The sequence below is a fragment of the Bombina bombina genome, chromosome 5, assembly GCF_027579735.1.
Source record: "Bombina bombina isolate aBomBom1 chromosome 5, aBomBom1.pri, whole genome shotgun sequence".
NCBI classification, from domain to species: Eukaryota; Metazoa; Chordata; class Amphibia; order Anura; family Bombinatoridae; genus Bombina; species Bombina bombina.
In genome coordinates, this window is record NC_069503.1 from 129,275,554 (window position 1) to 129,294,617 (window position 19,064).

Genomic DNA, 19,064 nt, shown 5'->3' on the forward strand with positions numbered 1-19,064 from the left:
AGCAGACCCTCTAATTTTTTATCCATAGGATCTTTGAAAGCACAACTATCTTCTATGGGTATAGTGGTGCGTTTGTTTAGAGTAGAAACCGCCCCCTCGACCTTGGGGACTGTCTGCCATAAGTCCTTTCTGGGGTCGACCATAGGAAACAATTTCTTAAATATGGGGGGAGGGACGAAAGGTATACCGGGCCTTTCCCATTCTTTATTTACAATGTCCGCCACCCGCTTGGGTATAGGAAAAGCTTCGGGGGGCCCCGGGACCTCTAGGAACTTGTCCATTTTACATAATTTCTCTGGAATGACCAAATTCTCACAATCATCCAGAGTAGATAACACCTCCTTAAGCAGAGCGCGGAGATGTTCCAATTTAAATTTAAATGTAATCACATCAGGTTCAGCTTGAGAAATTTTCCCTGAATCTGAAATTTCTCCCTCAGACAAAACCTCCCTGGCCCCCTCAGACTGGTGTAGGGGCACTTCAGAACCAATATCATCAGCGTCCTCATGCTCTTCAGTATTTTCTAAAACAGAGCAGTCGCGCTTTCGCTGATAAGTGGGCATTTTGGCTAAAATGTTTTTGATAGAATTATCCATTACAGCCGTTAATTGTTGCATAGTAAGGAGTATTGGCGCACTAGATGTACTAGGGGCCTCCTGTGTGGGCAAGACTGGTGTAGACGAAGGAGGGGATGATGCAGTACCATGCTTACTCCCCTCACTTGAGGAATCATCTTGGGCATCATTTTCTCTAAATTTTGTGTCACATAAATCACATCTATTTAAATGAGAAGGAACCTTGGCTTCCCCACATACAGAACACAGTCTATCAGGTAGTTCAGACATGTTAAACAGGCATAAACTTGATAACAAAATACAAAAAACGTTTTAAAATAAAACCGTTACTGTCACTTTAAATTTTAAACTGAACACACTTTATTACTGCATATGTGAAAAAGAATGAAGGAATTGTTCAAAATTCACCAAAATTTCACCACAGTGTCTTAAAGCCTTAAAAGTATTGCACACCAAATTTGGAAGCTTTAACCCTTAAAATAACGGAACCGGAGCCGTTTTTATATTTAACCCCTTCTCAGTCCCTGGTATCTGCTTTGCTGTGACCCAACTAAGCCCAAAGGGGAATACGATACCAAATGACGCCTTCAGAAAGTCTTTTCTATGTATCAGAGCTCCTCACACATGCATCTGCATGTCATGCTTCTCAAAAACAAGTGCGCAATAGAGGCGCGAAAATGAGACTCTGCCTATGGATTAGGGAAAGCCCCTAGAGAATAAGGTGTCCAATACAGTGCCTGACGGTTATTTTACATAGTTCCCAAGATTAAAATAATTCCTCAAGGCTATGGAGAATAAAATATGCTTATATATAAATCGTTTTAGCCCAGAAAATGTCTACAGTCTTAAAAGCCCATTGTGAAGCCCTTTTTTTCTTTATGTAATAAAAATGGCTTACCGGATCCCATAGGGAAAATTACAGCTTCCAGCATTACATCGTCTTGTTAGAAATGTGTCATACCTCAAGCAGCAAAAGTCTGCTCACTGTTTCCCCCAACTGAAGTTAATTCCTCTCAACAGTCCTGTGTGGAAAAAGCCATCGATTTTAGTAACGGTTGCTAAAATCATTTTCCTCTTACAAACAGAAATCTTCATCTCTTTTCTGTTTCAGAGTAAATAGTACATACCAGCACTATTTTAAAATAACAAACTCTTGATTGAATAATAAAAACTACAGTTAAACACCAAAAAACTCTAAGCCATCTCCGTGGAGATGTTGCCTGTACAACGGCAAAGAGAATGACTGGGGAAGGCGGAGCCTAGGAGGGATCATGTGACCAGCTTTGCTGGGCTCTTTGCCATTTCCTGTTGGGGAAGAGAATATCCCACAAGTAAGGATGACGCCGTGGACCGGACACACCTATGTTGGAGAAATTAATTTAACAGAATAGGCATAAAAATTAGCAGTTCATAAAGTGCTTATTAGAGTCCTACATAAATCAAATATAAGGGAAGATGTGGCCACATCCAGAAAAAATATCTAATTGATCGCTAAAAGATCACTATTGTGATTTAAAAACATCTAACTAACATCATATACTAAAGAGACTTCATAACATGTGCACAAATTACAGAGTGAAGGCAACTTAATTATCTGTTATCAAACAGACCAAATATATCAGCCTGGGATGTCCAAATATGTAAAAGCTGATCTGTATAACTCTGTATTACATAGATAAGTTGCAAGTGTGGATAGTGTGGATAGAAATTAATGGTCTGCAGCCAATTGCTGGAAAAAGGCAAACTGTCAATGTAGATACAAGCCGTTTGTCTCTTTCGTATCCTTAATCTGATCTTATTGCAAAGTTTCCTCAAGTTCCCAGTACGATAGATCACATAAGTCACTGACCGGTCAGTTTTATAAAAGCAAACAAATGCTAGGATGATGAATAAATACTTGAACGTACCCGACAGACTTAGTGGCTGCGAGCGGCTCCGATGCTGTGTGCACGCTCTCGACAGAGCGATCAGCTGTGAGCACTACCCGCTGAGTTTCCCTTCACTCCCAAGCGTGGCTCCAGCGTCTTCACTGTCGGCGTGTACATGTCTTCGTCACCTGACTGGTTCATCCAATCCGGACAGTTGAAAAGCGTTCCAAGTTTAAAATACTCAGTCGTACTCTCAATATAGTTATAGTGAAGAAAGTGGTTCTTGTACTTAGTGGTTCACAGATTGTAAGTAATTCATCTACGCGTTTCGGCACGTTGTGCCTTTATCAAGGTGACTTACAATGGGTCTTGTTCCTCTTTATAGGCTGAAAATCGTGCCGTCCTTTTAACTATGTTTTGTCATTTGCAATAAACTATTTGTTAAACAATGTCCTGTTGCCACCAGTGTCCTGCTTTTATTATTTGTTGTTTGTATCATAAGTTGTATTCCACAGATTATTGGGTCACAAGAGGTAGAAAAAGTAGAAAGAAACACTCATAAAAAACAAAAAAAACAAAATCTAACCCAAAAGACTTTGAAGCTACATTTATCACCCAATACAGTGCAGATTTTAAATTAATCAAAAAAATTATTCATTAACACTGGCATTTAGTTCAGAAAGACCCAATCCTGAGTGAAATCAGAGAATAAACCTAAGATCGTTTATAGAAAAGCTAAAACACTCAAATCTATTCTAGCGCCTAGTGAGTTTAAGAAAGGAAAGCCATAATTTAGATGTCCATGGAAATAAACTTGAAGGATTCTACCCATGCCACCGATGCAAAGCTTGTAGTTTTAGTACAAAATGTAAAATGGTGGAGGCCAGCAATTCAGACTCTAAAGTTAAAATTAGAGAAACCATTAGATGTTCGGACAAGAATGTTGTATATATGATACAATGTCCTTGCAAAAAACAATATTTTGGACAGACGAGTAGACCAGTAAGGGACAGGATAAGACAACATCTTAACATAGAATGGGGCTATGAGGACCACTGACTTTTCAAACAGTTTTTTTATATTGGGGTGTTAAAGGTTAAACTCCAAAGAGGAGGAAACACATTGAAACGGCTTTTATTTGCAGAAGCAGAACTAATTTTTAATTTCGCTACCCTGACCCCAGGGGGATTAAATGCTGAACTTTACCTCAACCCATTTAATTAGTGAACCCATATGATTGTAGACTTTTTGTCACATGTATACAATTATTTTTTAAGAATTATGGTTTTTTGGATGCTTTAAGATTTTTTCATATAGGACTTTTCACATATTTTATACTTTTATATGTTAAGGAAATTTTTGTACTAATCTTAGTATTTTTTATCATACAATATCACTCTATTTATATCTGGCATTTTTTAACCACCTGAAATTGGTGGTATTCTTATTTGGTTTATTAAGTACTTTTTATATAATATTTTTGGGGTGATCAAATAATTCATAATTATGAGACTATAATCAATGTTGCAGTTCAATGATATAATTGGCTATTCATATTAAGTGACTCTATAGACTAGTATAAATTTTTTATTATACTCTATCCTCAGGGTATTGGAAATTTCATTATAGCATAACGTAGGAATAGGTGTACTATATTCTATTACCAATAATTTATTATCTATTATTTTTTATAACCAAGATTAATTATATTATTAGGTTGACTTTTTGTAAATCTGTGACCCAATAATCTGTGGAATACAACTTATGATACAAACAACAAATAATAAAAGCAGGACACTGGTGGCAACAGGACATTGTTTAACAAATAAAGTTTGTTGCAAATGACAACACAGTTAAAAGGGCGGCACAATTTTCAGCCTATAAAAAGAGGAACAAGACCCATTGTAAGTCATAACGTGCCGAAACGCGTAGATGAATGACTTACAATCTGTGAACCACTAAGTACAAGAACCACTTTCTTCACTCTAACTATTGAGAGTACGACCGAGTATTTTAAACTTGGAACGCTTTTCAACTGTCCGGATTGGATGAACCAGTCAGGTGACGAAGACATGTACACGCCGACAGTGAAGGGAAACTCAGCGTGTAGTGCTCACAGCTGATCGCTCTGTTGAGAGCGTGCACACAGCATCGGAGCAGCTCGCAGCCACTAAGTCTGTCGGGTACGTTCAAGTATTTATTCATCATCCTAGCATTTGTTTGCTTTTATAAAACTGACCGGTCAGTGACTTATGTGATCTATCGTACTGGGAACTTGAGGAAACTTTGCAATAAGATCAGATTAAGGATACGAAAGAGACAAACGGCTTGTATCTACATTGACAGTTTGCCTTTTTCCAGCAATTGGCTGCAGACCACTAATATCTATCCACACTTGCAACTTATCTATGTAATAGAGTTATACAGATAGCTTTTACATATTTGGACATCCCAGGCTGATATATTTGGTCTATGTTTGATAACAGATAATTAAGTTGCCTTCACTCTGTAATTTGTGCACATGTTATGAAGTCTCTTTAGTATATGATGTTATTTAGATGTTTTTTAAATCACAATAGTGATCTTTTAGCGATCAATTAGATATTTTTTTCTGGATGTGGCCACATCTTCCCTTATATTTGATTTATTTAGTTATTTATGTAGGACTCTAATATGCACTTTATGAATTGCTAATTTTTATGCCTGTTCTGTTAATACCATCAAAAAATTAAATTTAATAACGATCAGTTTGCCTATTCATTTATATGATTTCAGTTTGCTTCTCCAATATCTGGTTTTTATATGTATTTATTATACTAATTTATTTATTTATTATACTATTATATTTGAATTTTTGATACTTAACTCAGCCTAGTGCGCCACTCTTATTAAGCAAAGAAAGTCTCTGCCCCCTACTAGATCCAGTCACGGATCGGGGACCGCCCCTTCATGCTATCTTAGGAGCAGCAGCAGGCTTTTTGGATTGTTTACCCTTATTCCAGTTCTGATTAGGTCTCCAGACTGACTTAGATTGGGTAAAATTTCCTTCCTGCTTTGAGGAAGAAGCAGCCCGGGGGAGTCCTTTAAACTTCCGAAAGGAACGAAAATTATTCTGTTTACCCCTCATTTTAACCGATTTATCCTGAGGTAAGGCATGGCCTTTACCTCCTGTAATATCAGAAATGATTTCCTTCAATTCTGGCCCAAAAAGTGTCTTGCCTTTAAAGGGAATAGCTAAAAGCTTATGTTTTGATGACACATCAGCAGACCAAGATTTGAACCACAATGCCCTACGTGCTAAAATAGCAAATCCTGCATTTTTTGCCGCTAATTTAGCAATTTGAAAAGCGGCATCAGTAATAAAAGAATTAGCTAGCTTGAGAGCCTTAATTCTATCTAAGATGTCATCCAATGGAATCTCAACCTTAAGAGACTCTTCTAGAGCCTCAAACCAAAAAGCTGCTGCAGTAGTTACTGGAACAATGCAAGCCGTAGGTTGTAAAAGAAATCCCTGATGAATAAATAATCTCTTTAGAAGACCCTCTAATTTCTTATCCATAGGGTCTTTGAAAGCACAACTATCCTGAATGGGTATAGTAGTACAGTTAGCTAGGGTAGATATAGCTCCCTCTACCTTAGGGACCGTTTGCCATGAGTCCCGAATGGTATCTGATATGGGAAACATTTTCTTAAAATTAGGAGGGGGAGAAAACTATACCTGGTCTATCCCATTCCTTTCTAACAATTTCCGAAATTCTCTTAGGAACCGGAAAAACATCAGTGTAAATAGGTACTTCCAAATATTTATACATTTTACACAATTTCTCTGGAGGAATCACAATAGGGTCACAATCATCCAGAATTGCTAAAACCTCCCTAACAGGCGGAGGTGTTCAAGCTTAAATTTAAATGGCATAGCATACGAATCTGTCTGAGGCAAAACATTCCCTAAAACAGAAATTTCACCCTCAGACAGTAATTCCCTGATCCCAACTCAGAGCACTGTGAGGGAACATTGGAAATAGCTAATAAAGCACCAGAGGATTCAGTATTTACATTAATACTTGACCTACTGTGATTACCCTGCAACACTGGTAATTTAGACAATACCTCTGTAAGGGTAGTTGACATAACTGAAGCCATCTCCTGCAGAGTAAAGGAATTAGACGCACTAGAAGTACTAGGCGTCGCTTGTGTGGGTATAAAAGGTTGTGACACGAGGAGAATTGGATGGCATATCTGGATTCTCTTTAGACTGAGAATCATCCCTAGGCACACTTTATTTAAAATATGCTTTTTACATTGTAAAGCCCTTTCAGTACAAAAAAGTTACACAATGTTAGAGGGGGTTGCACAATAGCTTCTAAACACATAGAACAATGAGAAACCTCAATGTCAGACATGTTTATTGTTGAACAGACTAGAAATACCACAAAAGTCGTTTAAACACTTATTTATAGCATCAAATAAACAGAAAAACGTGTACTGTGCCTTTAAGAAAAGAAAAAGTAAACAATTTTTCCAGAATGCACCAAAAAAATGTTAAATTATTCCCAAATTTAACTTAAATATCGTTGGTTAATCCAAAAATTACTGCACCCAGAAGCAAGGGCAGAAATAAGGCTTTAGAAGTACTTATATCAACATCTAGTCAAATGATAGATAAAAATACCCTCTACACCTCGCCACAGCTCTGCTGTGGCGCCTATCTGCCCCCAGAGTACTTTGAATCAAGTTTCCAACCCTTCAGACAGCTACACAGTCCAGGAGCCACCGAGTTACTGTTTGCTGCTGCTAAGCCTGAAGGAAATGCGCCAAAATAGGCTCCGCCCCTTAAGGTCAAAAGTTGGAGTAGGCCCAAACACCGCATGGGAATGCAGTTTTGCACTAAAGTAGTGATGCACCGAAATGGAAATTCTGGACCGAAACCGAAAATCCGGGATGCACTTGGCCGAAAACCGAAACTGATACCGAAAATGTATTTTTTCCAAATTAAAAGCCAATAAAAAATAAGCCCACACTTTTGTTGAAAGTAACACACTAAAATTGGACAAAAATATCTTAAAACAATATGCTACACAATTTTACCAAGAAAAAAAAAACCAGGCAAAAAATGCCATTTTCGGCCAAAATGTTTCTGCAACCAAAATTTTGGTGCATCCCTACTTAAAACAATTATAAATATCAATATACTGTATTATTCTTCATTTAGTTCTATGTAACAGAATCATATTTAACAGTTTTTATTTTACCAATTATCCAAATAAAGTATAGTCATAGAAAACTCATATGCAGAACAGTAAGTCAAGTAATAACCTTAAACAGCAGCTCTAGGCTAGCACCAAATTTGAAACATGCTACACAATAATTTTACCGAAAATAACAGGCAAAAAAAACGAATAACGAAATAGCCAAAAATGCCATTTTCGGCCGAAACTTTCTGCGGCCGAAATTTCGGTGCATCCCTACACTAAAGTTTGACATACACAATACAACCCTGAAGCATAAAACCAATACGTTTTAAGTGCCAAAAATAAAACATCGTTTTTTACAATGTCTCCCATGTCACAATGCCCAAATATAAACTAAAGATAAATATAATATAGGGACTCCAGTAACACCCCTCTTATTAAAATAGGTCTTACTGCTTACCCCATCCAGGGAAATAATGCCAGCCAGTTCTGATATACCAAGTCTCCTCAGAAAAAAAGGCTGCACATACCTTAATGCTGCTTGTAGCATGACACCGGTCTCCACACTGAAGATGCCTCATGGTTACCTTCAGAAGTCGTGGGAACCAGCGTGGATCTTAGTTACAAATGCTAAGATCATCAAACCTCAGGGCAGAAATCTTCTTCCATATCCCCCTGAGGAAAATAGTACGCACCTGTACCATTTAAAATAAAAAACTTCTTGATTGAAGAAACTAAAACCAACACCTCACTTTACCATGTCTTCCTAGTATAACACAGGCAAAGAGAATGACTGAGGGTGGAGGGGAAGGGGAGGGGCTATATATATATATATATATATATATATATATATATATATATATATATATATATATATATATATATATATATATATATATATACATATACACACACATATATATATATATATATATATATATATATATATATATATATATATATATATATATATATATATATATATATATATATATATATATATATATATATACACACATATATATATATATATATATACACACACACAGCTCTGCTGTGGTGCTCTTTGCCACTTCCTGTTAGCAGGAGGTTAATATCCCACAAGGATGAAATCCGTGGACTCGTCATATCTTTGTAAAAGAAATAAAACTTTTTTAAAGGGACAGTCTACAACAGAATTTGTATTGTTTTAAAAGATAGACAATCCCTTTATTACCCATTTCCCAGTTTTGCATAACTAACACATTTATAATATACTTTTAACCTCTGTGATTATCTTGTATCTAAGCCTCTGCAAACTGCCCCTTTTTTCAGTTCTTTTGACAGACTTGCAGTCTAGCCAATCAGTGCCTGCTCCCAGATAACTTCTCGTGCACGAGCAGTTTTATCTATATGAAATACGTGAACACCCTCTAGTGGTGAAAAACTGTTAAAATGCAATCTGAAAGAGGTGGGCTTCAAGGTCTAAGAAATTAGCATATGAACCTCCTAGGTTAAGCTTTCAACTAAGAATACCAAGAGAACAAAGCAGAATTGGTGATAAAAGTAAATTGGAAAATTGTTTAAAATTACATGCTCTATCTCAATCATGAAAGTTTATTTTGGCCTAGACTGTCCCTTTAACCCTGCAGCTATTTTGAGTTCTATTGATACACAGGCATGTAAACTATTGACAAGATCTTTCTTTCATTCAGACATACCTCTAAATTTTCTTCATCCAAAAGCTCAAGGAAACCATCGTCGCTACTGTCAGTTGAGGTGGAAGAAATGGACGCCTTCCTTACAAAATACAAATCAGAGCTCTCTCCATCAGCTTCTTTATCTGGAGAAGGAAACTACACAAACAGTATAATGTAGCAAATTAAACAGAGGGGCATTTCAGATTAGATAAATTATCACACACTGTTTTATACATACCAAGCGCCCAGGAGCAGATTTCAGCCTTTGCACAAGAGCATCTTTTCCTTCCCCCTGATAACAGGTTCGCAAATAGCCTCTAGAAATAGGTCTTGATGGGATTTTAAACTGAAAGGGTTCCTGGGATTTAAAAAAAAAAAAAAAAACCCACGTAAGATGATTCAGTGAAACTGCGTTGAAAGGCATACCAAATGAACACTTGTTAGCTCTTTTACGATTTAAAGATACAGATTGTCCACTTTGAGAATATTCCTCAAGATTAAAATGCTTTTATACTACGTTTGCATGCTTATATCAGACAATTTACCTACTTATTAAGCAGTGCATTAAGTGAGCGGCAGGGTTTGTGGATTTGTATACAATGCAAAGGAAGGCTACAGATTAAGCAAGCACAAATCCGTAATATGTGCATCAAGTATTACATACATTTTCCTTGTTCTCAGGTTCACTCTTGAACACAAACTCTGAATCTGAAAGTTTCTTCTTGAATGCTGGGCTGGTACCCAAAAGGGATTGCTGGGAAAAAAAAATAAGACAGAAGCAGGCAACTTATAAAGCAGCAACACTGATATTGTTTGAATTGATTTAAAGAACCATTAAATACAGTAGAATTACATTTTAAACATGTGCATAATAGACAATACAATAACAGTTACTTAGAATTTGAAACATTCAGTAGATTTGCCAAATTTCGATTTACTTCAAATTTGCTGTCCACTTGTATCATGTGAGTCAGCCAATAACAAACATAAGTCTTACACATGCTCAATAGCAATTAGTGCATCAAAGTGTATAAATAAAAAAACTGCGCAATTAGATAATTGAAGTAAATTAGAAAGTCTCTTAAAATTGCTGCACTATATGCAACATGAAAGTTTTAATTTTGACTAGTGTCTTTAAAGGAACATTGTACACTAGATTTTTCTTTGCATAAATGTTTTGTAGATGATCCATTTATATAGCCTGGGAGTGTTTTTATAAAAAATGTATAGTTTTGCTTACTTTTTAAGATCATTGTGCTGATTTTCAGACTCCTAATTAAACCCCACAGTGTCAGATGTATACACACGTTTACAGACTCCTGTTTATGTTATCTGTCTTTTCATATGCAGGGAAGAGGGGAGTTTCTAATCTTTGTTTACCCAGCCCTTTTCAGTGGGTGTCCTAGCCTAACTTCATCAACAGTGCAAAATCAGGCGTTTAAGTTTTTATACTGTATTTTTAGATCAGCATCTGTGCATATTCTTTATAGTAGTGTCTATTACATGCAGCTATATGAAAAACAAATTATGCTTACCTGATAATTTTCTTTTCTTCAGATGGAAAGTGTCCACAGCTGCATTCATTACTTTTGGGAAATAAGAACCTGGCCACCAGGAGGCGGCAAAGACACCCCAGCCAAAGGCTTAAATAATCCTCCCACTTCCCTCATCCCCCAGTCATTCTGCCGACGAAACAAGGAACAGTAGAAGAAATACCAGGGTGAAAATGTGCCAGAAGAATAAAAAATATAAGACGCCCCACAGGAAAAAAAAAAAAAAATACAGGTGGGGAGCTGTGGACTCTTTCCATCTGAAGAAAAGAAAATGATCAGCTAAGCATAATTTAAGTTTTTCTTCATAAAATGGAATGAGTCCACAGCTCCATTCATTACTTTTGGGAAAACAATACCCAAGGCTATAGAGGACACAATGCAAAAACGGGAGGGTACAATAGGAGGCCCATTCTGAGGGCACCAGGCCTGAAAAAACAATTTATGCTTACCTTATAAATTTTTTGACAGGAGTCCACGGATCATAATTACTATTGGGAATATCACTCCTGACCAGCAGGAGGCTGCAAAGAGCACCACAGCAAAGCTGTTAAATACCACTCCCCTTACCCACAACCCCAAGTCATTCGACCAAAGGGAAATGAGAAAGGAAGTAATATAAGGTGCAGAGGTGCCTGAGGTTTATGTAAAAATAAACTGTCTGAAATTGCAGGGCAGTCGGTGGACTCACCGTGTCAAGAAAGAAATTTCAGGTAAGCATAAATTATGTTCTGACATGGTGAGTCCACGGATCATCATAATTACTATTGGGAATTGATACCCAAGCTAGAGGACATGGATGATAAGCGAGGGACAAGACAGCTAACCTAAGCAGAAGGCACCACTGCTTGAAAAATTTTAAACAGTGTGTAAAGATGACCGAGTGGCAGCCTTGCAAATCTGATCTACAGAGGCACCATTTTTGAAAGCCCAAGTAGAAGAAATAGCCCTTGTGGAATGAGCCGTGATTTTTTTTTAGGAGGCTGCTGACCAGCAGTCTCATATGCCAAGCGAATAACACTTCTCAACCAACAAGAAAGAAGTAGCCGTAGCTTTTCCAGAAAAAACAAAGAAGACTGCGAAAATCCTTAGTTGCCCGCAAATATTTCAATGCACGAACTACATCCAGATTGTGCAACAAACGTTCCTTATGAGAAGAAGGATTAGGACAAAAAAAAGGAACAATTTCCTGATTAATATTCTTATCAGAAACAACCTTGGGAAGAAAACCTAATGCAGTACGAAGTACTACCTTATCAGAATGAAAAATAAGAAAAGGAGACTCACATTGCAATGAGGCGCCAAAACTCTGAGCCAAAGACATAGCAACCAAAAACAAAACCTTACATGTTAACTTAATATCCAAAGAATGCATAGGCTCAAACGGAGCCTGTTGAACTCTCAAAACTAAATTAAGACAAGGAGTAAAGAAAAAAAAAAAAAAAAAAAAAACACACACTTAACCATAGGCCAGATTCTAACCAAAGCCTGACAAAAAGACTGAACGTTTGGTACATCCGCCAGACGTTTATGTAACAAAATAGATAAAGCAGAAATTTGACCCTTCAGGGTGCTAGCAGACAAACCTTTCTCCACTTTCCTGGAGAAAAGACAAAATCCTAATTCTACTCCAAGAGTAGCCCTTAGATTCACACCAATACAGATATTTACGCCATATCTTGTAATAAATCTTTCTAATCATAGTCTCAATAACTGACTCAGAAAAACCATGCTTAGATAGAATCAAGCGTTTAAACTCCAAGCAGTCAGCTTCAGAGAAACAAGATTTGGATGAAGGACGAGATTTGGATGAAGGAAGGGACCCTGAAGTAGAAGGTCCTGCCTCAACAGAAGACTTCAAGGTGGAAAGGATGACATCTCCACCAGATCTGCATACCAGATCCTGAGAGGCCACGCCGGTGCAATGAGAATTATCTCTCCTGTCGGATCCGAGCAATAACTTGAGGAAGAAAGGCAAACTGAGGAAACCCGTATGCCAGACTGAACTTCCAAGGAACTGCTTGAGCATCTATTAGAGCCGCTTGAGGATCCCTTGACCTCGAACCGTACTTCGGAAGCTTGGCATTATAATGAGAAGCCAAAAAAAATCCAACTCCGGTTGACCCCACCTGAGAATCCAACTGGAAAACATCTCCGGATGAAGCTCCACTCCCCCGGGGGAAAAAAAAAAAAAACACAACACACAACACGACTGTCTGCCCAGAAAATCCACCCCTGGAACGTGGATTGCAGACAGACAATTGTGTGCCTCCGCCCACTGAATAATCCTGGCTACCGCCAAGGAACTCAGAGTTCCTCCCCGATTGATGTAAGCCATGGACGTTATATTGTCCGACTGGAATCTGATAAACTGGGTTGAAGCCAACTGAGGCCAGGCCAGAAGAGCATTGAAAATTGCTCTCAGCTCTAAGACATTTATAGGAAGAACCGATTCCTCCCGAGTCCACAGACCGAGCCTTTAATGAACCCCAGACAGCTCCCCAACCCAGCAAACTGGAATCCGTGGACACAATCACCCAGGAAGGCCTGCGAAAACAGGTTCCCTGAGAAAAAAAATCCTGAGACAACCACCACGGAAGAGAATCTCTTGCAGCCTGATCTAGAACAATCTTTGGAGACAGATCAGTATAATCTCTGTTCCACCGTCTCAGCATGCACAACTGCAGAGGTCAGATGAAACCGAGCAAACGGAATGTCCATGACAGACCATTAGACCAATAACCTCCATACACTGAGCCAACAACGGCCGAGGGGATGACTGAAGAGCCAAACATGAATTGAACATTTTTGACTTCCTTGCTTCTGTCAAAGAGATCTTAATTTCCAGAGAATCTATAATGGTACCCAAAAATACCATTCTTGTAGCCGGAATCAAGGAACGTTTTCCTAAATTCACCTTCCAACCATGGGAGCGCCGAAAAGACAACAGTAACTATGTGTGAGTTTACTAGTTGAAAAGATGGCGCCTGAACTAGAATGTCGTCCAGATAAGGAGCTACCGCAACCCCCTGCAACCTGAGAACTGCCAGCCAAGCACCAAGAACCTTTGAAAACACCCTGTGAGCTGATGCAATACCAAAAGGAAGAGTCACAAACTGAAAATGCTCGTCTAGGAAAGCAAATCTCAGAAACTTGTGATGATCCTTGTCAATGGTGATATGCATCCTTTAGATCTACTGTAGTCATGAATTGACCCTCTTGAATTAGAGGAAGAATTAACCGAATAGTTTCCATCTTGAAAGGCGGAACTCTGAGAAACTTGTTTACACACTTGAGATCCAAGATGGGTCTGAAAGTTCCCTCCTTTTTGGGAACGATAAACAGATTGGAATAAAAACCTAGTCCCTGCTCCTGATCTGGAACAGGAATGATCACGCCCATGTTGGAAAGATTCTGAACACAACTTAAGAATGTCTCTTTATCTGGTCTACAGATACCCTTGACAGATGACATCTGCCCCTGGGAGGAAATTTTTTGAACTCCAGCCTGTATCCCTGGGACACAATATCTAACACCCAGGGACCTGGAACGTCCCGAACCCAGGAATGAGCAAACAGGGAGTCTGCCCCCACAAGATCCGCTCCTGAATAGGGGGCAGGCCCTTCACGCTGATTTTGAGTCAGCAGCAGGCTTCTTAGATTGCTTCCCCTTGTTCCAGTACCGATTATGTCTCCAAGAAGGCTTGGATTGATCCTGCTTGGAGGAGGAAGACTTACCAGAGAAGTTATGAAAGGAACAAAAATTTCAGACGACCTTTCTGCTTATTCCTCTTATTACTGGTGGGAAGGGACATTCTCTTCCTCAGGATATCAGAAATAATTTCAGTCAAACCAGGCTCAAACAAGGTCTTCCCTTTAAAAGGAATCGATAAAAGCTTAGACTTGGATGATACATCCGCAGACCAGGACTTTAACCATAAAGCCCTGCGAGCCAGAACAGCAAAGCCAGAAATCTTTGCACCCAACTTGACAACCTGCAAAGAAGCGTCCGCAATGAAAGAATTGGCCAATTTTAAAGCCTCAATTCTAACCTGAATCTACTCCAGAGAAGTCTCTTGAAGAATAGAATCAGACAAGGCATCAAACCAATATGCAGCCTCACTGGTAAGTGTAGCAATACATGCAACAGGCTACCAATGAAGGCCCTGGTGAACATAAATCCTCTTAAGCAAAGCCTCCAACTTCTTATCCATAGGATCCTTAAAAGAACAACTATCCTCAATAGGCATAGTGGTCCTCTTAGCCAAAGTGGAAATAGCTCCCTCTACCTTAGGAACTGTCTGCCAAGATTCCTTAATAGAATCCGCAATAGGAAAATCTTCGTAAAAATAGTTGAAAGAGAAAAAATACCAGGCTTCTCCCATTCCCGAGAAATAATCTCTGAAACCTTCCGGAAAAACTTCCGCCAGGCAGGGAACATCAAAAACTTAAGCTTACTAGCCTTCTTGGGAGTAACAATGACTGTTGAATCAGAGTCATCCAAAGTAGCTAAAACCTCCCTAAGTAACAAACGGAGGTGTTCCAGCTTAAACCTGAAAGAAACCACTTCAGAATCGGCAGAAGGAATTACACTATCAGTCTGAAATTTCCCCTTCAGACGCTACTGAAGTATCTTATTCCTCAGAATTATGTGAACGAACAATAGACATAACTCCCAGAGTCAGAACCTTTAAAAACTTCCTTTTGCGCTTCCCCTGCGAAGCAGGAAAAGCAGACAAAGCATCCTACACAGTAGTCGATATGCGAGTAGCCATATCCTGCAATGAAAAACCAGTCTGAGACGAGACGCAGTGCACTGCATGAGAAGAGGATTGAGATTGGGATGATTGAGGAAAAAGCTGCGGAAGAGCTTGAACAGGAGACTCCTGAACAACATTCTCCTTAGAAAATGAAGGCTCTGAATCAAAAAGTCTATCCTTATACTGTAAAGTTCTCTCTATACATGAGAGAACAGAAAGGAATAGCATCAAGGTACAAAGTGCAAGTAATATCCTGCAAGTCCTCTTGCTCCATCTTACAACCAGCAAGAAAAAAATAAATGCGGAAAATTAAAAAAACGCAGCAGCCTTTTTTTTTTTTAAAGGAACAAAAAAAACGCTACTGTCCCTTCAAGAAAAATGTTAACCGAAAAAAAACACAAAAATTGCACAATGAATTATAACAATTGAACCCTGCAGCACCTATGCACCTCAACAAGCCTTGCTGAGGTGCTTACCCGACCTCACTCTGACTGGAATAAATAGTAATGTAGCAGAGACTATCTGGACTCTCCCACTGATACCACCCACTCTCCTGAACCTAAACTAGAGCCAACAGTAAGCCGAGAGAAAACACTTCCTCAAACCGTGTGCAAAACTCGCGCCAAAGTCCCACCCACCATGGGCGTACACAAAAACCTCCCGGCCAACATTACTACAGACAGGCGCCGGGAGGAATAAAAAGTCACAAGCAAACTGCCAGCAGACTAAAGCTGACCATAATACCAGAAAGGAGCCAACAGAGCCATAAAATAAAAGTCAATCTCTCAGTGCCTCAAAAAAAAAAAAAAAAAAACTGCCCACATATAAAGCCTGCACAAACAGGATCACCAAAGATTAACCCCACCAGTGCCAACATTTTCTGAACCTTCAGAAAAATTAAAAAAAGCACTTACCTCCATGATAATCTGCCTGGCAGCAAGGCAGCTCACTAGGTTTGAAAGGCTTCCTTCCTAACATGGACCTGTGTAAAACAAAAAGACTAAGTAAACATACATAGTTTTTTTGCCAAAGGGCAGCTCACAACATGGGAGGCACAGAAAGGATTATACCCCTCCAATTCCCAAAAGCTTAAAAGCCACCACTGCTCTACTGAAGAGACTGAAGTGGAATACGGCTAAACCCCAGGAACCCCCCCCCCCCCAAAAAAAAAAAACAACTAACTTGTCCTGCTTGAAAATAAACTCTTGATTGAAGAATCAGACACCAAACTTTACTCCTTCCTTGTAACTGATGCACGTAAAGAGAATGACTGGGGGTTGTGGGTAAGGGGAGTGGTATTTAACAGCTTTGCTGCAGCACTCTTTACCTCCTCCTGCTTGTCAGGAGTGATATTCCCAATAGTAATGATATTCCGTGGACTCACCGTGTCATTAGTAAGAAAGACCACAACCCAAACAAACTCCACTTCAGAGCCGCGCAAATAAACTAGAAGGAAGAGGCCCCAAGGACACTGACCCGCAGATAGTCTGAAGCCTAACCAGAGACCGCAAAGCAGACTCACTGAGCCAACACTCCTCCAGGAGAACTGTCACCCAGTAGTCGTCCCCACAAAACCCTTACTAGTACAGTACCAAAATCCCCAAAAGGGAGAGGACAAAGGTGAGCCAAAGGGATACCCGAAAAGGTACAGCAAGATCTAAAAGGAAAAAACCCCTTCAACAGAAGGCCAAGACAACAGACCCGAATGGATCCCGAGAAAAAGGGAAGACACCCAAACCCACAAGGAGCAACCAGGCATCAAGGAGAAGAAACATCTCCCAAACAACGTGCAACAGCACCGAGAAAGACAGCTGAAGACAAAGTCCTCAAAACATCAGAACTCTGAGCAACCAGAAAAATTACAAGTAGCAAACTCAGAAACAGCTGAGTCCAGTAGGAAGACACAGAAAACACTACCCGTAAGGAAAAAGCGGTCAAACAAAATAGATTGCCCAACCGCCACAGAGGACACACTCCAGGCCTACTCACAGATCTCAAGGGGGGAGAGGCACAGAACCTAAAAAAAAAAAAAAAAAAGTCCACTGGCACCCATAAGACCTGAGGATGAACAACAGATCTCAGATCCAACACCTAGCCTGACCAGCCCAAGCAACCGCAGATCTGAAGCAAGGGAACAGAAAGGAACCTCAAAACCAGCACCCAAAAGGGCGGAAGAATTAACACAGCCACTTCAACCTAGAGACAATCGAGCAGGCGTTAGTTGGGTGGCTTTGCTAGATATCCTTGGGTCTAAGTCTCAATGCGGAGCCAGCAGCTCCCCAGATGGAAAGGAACTCAAAGAGCAGACCAATCCCCGATCCAGATAAAACATCTGTTCCAACCTCCCAAACACAGGAAAGCCCCCCCCCCAAAAAAAGGAATCACCTCCATAAGGACAATGAGCCCCCTGAAGAGAGCATTAAACACCTGTCCATAAGACAGGAAGTCATAGGAAGAACCGAGACAACAAGGCCACGTCACTGAACACTGAAAGAACCCCTTAAAACACCATCGTGCTAGCACACATACCAGGCGCAAAAGCGACAGCTGAGCAACCACAAGCCTTCCGCTTGCTAGGCAGGAAAGCCTACCATCAGGTCACAGTTGTCTTTCCCAAGGGAACCTTATCGTACGGAACAATACAGGCCCCAAGGAGCCCCGGCTCTCCGTAAATCTGGCCAAGTAAAACAGAACAGCCAGAACAAGGGCTAAGCCCAAGTACCCCGGAAACTGGAACCCCCAGGCCAGTCCTAGGATCATAAGGTCCGGTAACAACCCACAGCAGGAGAAAATGCAGAGTAAAACCCTCGACAACTAGAAGATCAGGACAAGAAGCCCGGGCCCCACAAATGTTTAGATTAAACAATCTTCCAGGCACATAAATCCCTCGTCTGGTATCAAAAACTGATCTCCAAGGGAAAAACCCAGAATAACCCAGATAAGAGCAAGAAGGCCTTGCAAGACACGACCCAAAGGGAAGAGACCACCCCTTGCAGGAGCCCAACACTCCAAAGAGCCAAGGCCTCCCAAGGCCATAAAAAGGACACTAGAGCTAAGTGACTCAAGGCGCTGCTCATTTTATCTACCTTGAAAGGAGGAAAGGCTGAGGAGACCTTGCCGGGGATCGAACTAGCAACCCTCAGTTTTCTACAGTACAGAGTAGCCACAGAGCATTAGTATGCTGAGCTAGCTGTCCAGCTAGCCACAAGGGGAACAGTGAGGACAAGTCAACCGAACAGTACAACAGCAAGGCTTCACATCACCTCATATTCGAAGTCAGAGGACAGTAAAACATTGGTTTGGATGCCACCTGGATGGCAATACCTGAACCATATGAATGGAAATCCACTAGGACCTCTATCCCAAGAAGGAGATGCAGAGCATTCCCAACACCGGGGAAGGACCCCTAACCGGAGCCCAAAAAGACCTCCTGTCTAATGT

General features: G+C 39.9%; 1 protein-coding gene across 1 annotated transcript in view; it reads right to left on the minus strand.

Moving 5' to 3' along the window:
* CDC25A (cell division cycle 25A) overlaps positions 1-19,064 on the minus strand; it is a 174,589-nt gene that overhangs the window by 89,314 nt on the left and 66,211 nt on the right. Inside the window, 3 exon segments of the mRNA XM_053713687.1 lie at positions 9,336-9,470; positions 9,553-9,672; positions 9,979-10,068. Of these exon segments, the coding sequence (XP_053569662.1) occupies positions 9,336-9,470; positions 9,553-9,672; positions 9,979-10,068 (345 nt within the window).